Genomic DNA, 6,000 nt, shown 5'->3' with positions numbered 1-6,000 from the left:
GACAAGCGAAGAGTTTTTGAATGGAGGTCAATGAAAACGTGTATGGTTTATTTGTGTATGGCTTATTTGCTACGTATGGTGTATTTGATCAAATATAAGTTTCATAGTGCTTAGGTTGTTTCGAGTGTATTGATACGTAGGACACATGACATGCTGGCAACTTTGAGAAAAAACACTTTACATTGGAGTTGTGCCTGTTGTTCACACGCATATCTGCCCTCTCATTGGCTAGAGTGGCCCCATCTGATCTTGCCTCCTCCCATTTATTTTATTTGTTAGAGTGGCTACTTGAGTATCTGGTCAATATAATGGATCTGCTGAAATTAAGTCTACTTCCTGTCGTCCGAGTGATGAGTTGGTCAGGATGGAACAAACCAAAAGAGACCGTTCTGTTTTTTTTATATGGCATTCTTGTGTTGAAACAAGGCACCCCAGACACTGTCAGTTTAGAAGAGGGAAATTACTAAATATTATTGTTATGTTTGATGTGTTAATAATAATAAAAGTCACTACCCCATGGAAAGTACTGAAACGGTACTAAAAGTAGCAGAATTTAGAGTGATTGGTAACACCCACTACATGAACATGAGAATTTATGACATCATTCAGCTTGACTCATCGCTGGGATCGTCAAACCTCTGGCCAGACACCAACCAGCAAACACACCCCGACCAGCACAGACGGGAACAGGTGGCCATTTTGGATTTAAAAAAAATACATTTCCACCAGTGGAACCAAAGATTTTTTATAAATAACCCAAGATAGACCACAGCCTGTTGATTCCAACGGGAGCAAATTAATCATAGTGGGCAGAACAAGCAAGGAGGTGGGTAGAGCCAAGCACGAGTTAGCGAGAACCCATTGGCACGTTCTACCATGTATTTACATATTTCCGTTAGGGAACGCCTACTCCGTGAAGCGTTCGTATCCAATAATTCAATTCACCTTTGCACTCCTTCTAAACAACGCAATTTTTAAGAAACGTTGGAAAATAATAAAGTCTAGAAAACTCTGTCCACTCCGTGAGTAACAAATGTTAATTTTAGAAACACAAAACGCTATTGAGATCAAATGTTCCATCGATGAGAAAATGAGCAGAATCTCGGCCAAAATTCATCTCGCCCCATCTTCTCCAACTGCCGGTCATTAGGCTTCCATTGGGCTTCCTCTCACCACCATATTTGGTAGAGGGGAAACACTAACCGGATGCTTCACATTTATACATCCGGGAAAATACATGTTTCATTGTTCAATCTGTAGTGGAACGGAGAGTCCGAGTCTGGGATTGTTCCGGAATGGTCATGCCCTTTCTACAAGTCAACCTAAATTACGCCTTTTTACTCCTTGACAATCTGACCAATCGGGTTCAGCTGTATATTTGGAAAGCAGTGATGTGAGCCAATCACCGAGCGAGATTTTGACAGAAGGGGCGGAAAACAGACGTAATCTAGGGTGTCGCGGTTGTGCCTGCATTTGAAGGCGACGTCACGGCTGTCGTTTGTTTCGGGGTCTAATCATCGACAAAACAAATAATTGTAATAAGATCGTTAATTTACACACTTTTTAACCTACGAAAATTTATAATTCTTCTCGATCGCAAGTCCCGAGGCGGTTGTAATGACGGGGAATGCCAATAATTTTAATGAGCTCGTTGGTAGTTTGAAGAAAGAGTAAGTCGGGGAGGGGAGCCATTTTGTCCCGACAGTGCGAGAGAAAGAGAGTGGAAAAGGGGGAATCACACGGGATACCATTTTTTTTTTTAGTGGTTTTTAATTCAAATCCTGTAAGAAAACCCGTCTTGGTTACTCTTCGGTTACTGTTGCGACACGCTACCCCTGGTGGTATATAGCTAACTAGCCAACTAGATATCAACATAACTCAAATATTACAGACCGTTCCTCTGCTTGTAACTCAGGCTGGCTCTAGACCTGCGGGAGATAGTTTCTGCTCTGTCCGGCGAACACAACTTGTCTATCGATGGCGAAGAAGACCTACGACCTGCTCTTCAAGCTCCTGCTGATCGGGGACTCGGGCGTGGGGAAGACATGCGTGCTGTTCCGCTTCTCAGACGACGCCTTCAACACCACCTTCATCTCCACCATAGGTGAGTTACCGGGACAGGGGTGTCAACACTACTGGGGGGACCACAGCTGTATGGATTCTACGGTGGCAAATTCTCACTAATAAATCACCGCCCGTAGATTCGTTGACGTAGATATTTCAACTGTCACGATGACTGACGGTCCCTAAATAGCAGCTAACAAAAAGGCCCATGGCGCAAGTTTGCTGAACTCTCTAACTAAATGGTTAGTTTTTTAAAAACGTTTTAAAATGACCTGTCAGTCACAAACTAACCAGTTTGTTCTGGTACATTATGCCTGTCTACTAAATTTCACTTATTTGTTTGCTAACATTAGCTAGCTGACTAGCTGGTTGGATAACATACATGTACAATGTGTAGACTTAACTTACGTTACCTAGCTATCTGGTGGCCCTCAGTTGTCAACTAACTAGTCTAGTTTCAGAGAAACCAAGTAGTATAACCGGTTATGTATTTTGAAATGCTGGCTTGCCAAGCCACCAGACTGTGCCAGCTTTCACGTAGAATGGGCCGTTAGCTGGCTAATGATATACATTCGTACACTATATAACATTTTTTAGTCATAGTTGTCAGGCAAGGGGCTTTGATAGCTAGCTTTCACTGATCTCTGTATGTCTTGGTATGTGAGGAAGATTCTAAAAACATTTAAGTTTTACTCTTCTGAAATCATAAACAATTCATGATGATGGCGTCACTCTGTATTTTGTCACTTTTGCTGCCGCGTTCAAACAACTGGGAAATTGGGGTGGAAAACGAGCTCCGACTGGGGAAAAATAGGTTTGAAAGGTCAACCAACTCGAAATTTCAAAAAGAACTCAGACCTCTTGCTAGAGCGCTGACCTGAAGATCACTGATATCATGATTTGACCTAATATTTTTCAGAGTTTCCAGTTGTCTTCAAAGCACCATAAACTCATGGTAGACGACCGACCCTTTGCTAGGCCGTATCTATGTGATGCTGGATTCAGTGCTCTCATCTGCATTAAAACCAAATATCAATTTAGGTTGGATGTGATAGCATCTATGAGAAAACTGAACCCAGCTTCACACAGATATGAGCTGGCAAATGGTTTTGTGGTGCTTTCAAGACAACTGGTAACCTGTCAGTGATCTTCAGGTCGGAGCGCTAGAAGATGCCAGAGTTCTCAACTTCGAGTACCGAGTTGGATGACCATTCAAAACACTTTTTCCCTGTCGGAGCTCGTTTTTTCTTGAGTTCCCAGGTGGAGGCTGGGTCTACACTTGAAACTTATATGCAACTTTTGCTATCAGAATACGAAGAGCGCGTTGAAAAGACTGGTCTAGCTGCACAGAGTTCAGATTGTGTTGAGATCTGTCTGACCACTTCAGAAGGTGGTCAGGGGCGTATTGTGAGGATTCCTCCTCAATCTGGAGGAATTCAGGCTACTGAAAGCACATACAGGGGGTGACGTCATCACTCTGCCCACAAGTCTCCAGAAAACGTGTTTTGGGAGCAAGGTACTTCTATTTCTTTTATTATTATTAATTTTTATAAACATGGGAAGAAATATATTCCTACTGTGTGAGGAATGTGTTTGTTGGCTTCATAAATGCTAGTTTATTTACCCTGTACAAAAATATAAATGCAACCATTTCAAAGATTTTACCACAAACTACAGTCACCACCAGACTATACCAATAAAGGATTCAGTCATTACCAGACTGTACCAGACCCAACACAGGCTACAGATTACAGTCACCACCAGACTGTACCAGACCAATACAGGCTAGACTACAGTCACCACCAGACTGTACCAGACCCAAGACAGGCTACAGTCACCACCAGACTGTATTAGACCAAGACAGGCTATAGTCACCACCAGGATGTATTAGACCAAGACAGGCTACAGTCACCACCAGACTGTATTAGACCAAGACAGGCTACAGACTACAGTCACCACCAGACTGTATTAGACCAAGACAGGCTACAGTCACCACCAGACTGTTCCAGACCCAAGACAGGCTACAGTCACCACCAGACTATACCAGACCAATAGAGGCTTCCGTCATTACCAGACTGTACCAGACCCAAGACAGGCTACAGACGACAGTCACCGCCAGACTGTACCAGACCAATACAGGCTAGACTAGTCACCAACAGACTGTACCAGACCCAAGACAGGCTACAGACTACAGTCACCACCAGACTGTACCAGACCCAAGACAGGCTACAGTCACCACCAGACTGTATTAGACCAAGACAGGCTATAGTCACCACCAGACTGTATTAGACCAAGACAGGCTACAGTCACCACCAGACTATACCAGACCAATAGAGGCTTCAGTCATTACCAGATTGTACCAGACCCAAGACAGACTACAGTCACCACCAGACTGTACCACACCCAACACAGGCTACAGATTACAGTCACCACCAGACTGTACCAGACCAAGACAGGCTGAAGCCACCACCAGACTGTACCAGACCAAGACAGACTACAGACTACAGTCACCACCAGACTGTATTAGACCAAGACAGGCTACAGACTACAGTCACCACCAGACTGTATTAGACCACGACAGGTTACAGTCACCACCAGACTGTACCAGACCAAGACAGGCTACAGTCACCACCAGACTGTTCCAGACCCAAGACAGGCTACAGACTACAGTCACCACCAGACTGTATTAGACCAAGACAGGCTACAGACTACAGTCACCACCAGACTGTTCCAGACCCAAGACAGGCTACAGTCACCACCAGAATGTTCCAGACCCAAGACAGGCTACAGTCACCACCAGACTGTACCAGACCAAGACAGGCTACAGTCACCACCAGACTGTTCCAGACCCAAGACAGGCTACAGACTACAGTCACCACCAGACTGTATTAGACCAAGACAGGCTACAGACTACAGTCACCACCAGACTGTTCCAGACCCAAGACAGGCTACAGTCACCACCAGAATGTTCCAGACCCAAGACAGGCTACAGTCACCACCAGACTGTTCCAGACCCAAGACAGGCTACAGTCACCACCAGACTGTACCAGACCCAAGACAGGCTACAGTCACCACCAGACTGTTCCAGACCCAAGACAGGCTACAGTCACTACCAGACCCAAGACAGGCTACAGTCACCACCAGACTGTACCAGACCCAAGACAGGCTGGAGCCACCACCAGACTGTTCCAGACCCAAGACAGGCTACAGTCACCACCAGACTTTTCCAGACCCAAGACAGGTTGGAGTCACCACCAGACTGTTCCAGACCCAAGACAGACCAAGACAGACTACAGTCACCACCAGACTGTACCAGACCAATACAGGCTAGACTACAGTCACCACCAGACTGTACCAGACCCAAGACAGGCTACAGTCACCACCAGACTGTATTAGACCAAGACAGGCTACAGTCACTACCAGACTGTACCAGACTCAAGACAGGTTACAGTCACCACCAGACTGTACCAGACCCAAGACAGGCTACAGTCACCACCAGACTGTTCCAGACCCAAGACAGGCTACAGTCACCACCAGACTGTACCAGACCCAGACAGGCTGGAGCCACCACCAGACTGTTCCAGACCCAAGACAGGCTACAGTCACCACCAGACTGTACCAGACCCAAGACAGGCTGGAGTCACCACCAGACTGTACCAGACCCAAGACAGGCTGGAGCCACCACCAGACTGTTCCAGACCCAAGACAGGCTACAGTCACCACCAGACTGTACCAGACCCAAGACAGGCTGGAGCCACCACCAGAGTGTTCCAGACCCAAGACAGGCTACAGTCACCACCAGACTGTACCAGACCCAAGACAGGCTGGAGCCACCACCAGACTGTTCCAGACCCAAGACAGGCTACAGTCACCACCAGACTGTACCAGACCCAAGACAGGCTGGAGCCACCAGCAGACTGTAATAGATCAAGACAT

The 6,000-nt window shown here is 46.1% G+C and overlaps 1 protein-coding gene across 1 annotated transcript in view; it reads left to right on the top strand.

Moving 5' to 3' along the window:
• The first annotated feature begins 1,213 nt into the window (after window positions 1-1,213).
• LOC109881667 (ras-related protein Rab-10) overlaps window positions 1,214-6,000 on the top strand; it is a 39,363-nt gene continuing 34,576 nt past the window's right edge. The window contains exon 1 of the mRNA XM_020473778.2: window positions 1,214-2,104. Coding sequence (XP_020329367.2) covers window positions 1,978-2,104 — 127 coding nt within the window. The 5' untranslated portion in view covers window positions 1,214-1,977. The remainder of the gene's footprint in view (window positions 2,105-6,000) is intronic.

This window comes from Oncorhynchus kisutch, linkage group LG12 (genome assembly GCF_002021735.2).
Source record: "Oncorhynchus kisutch isolate 150728-3 linkage group LG12, Okis_V2, whole genome shotgun sequence".
Lineage (NCBI taxonomy): Eukaryota > Metazoa > Chordata > Actinopteri > Salmoniformes > Salmonidae > Oncorhynchus > Oncorhynchus kisutch.
The sequence above is the reverse complement of the archived record's forward strand: the minus strand, read 5'-3'. Positions and strand labels throughout refer to the sequence as shown.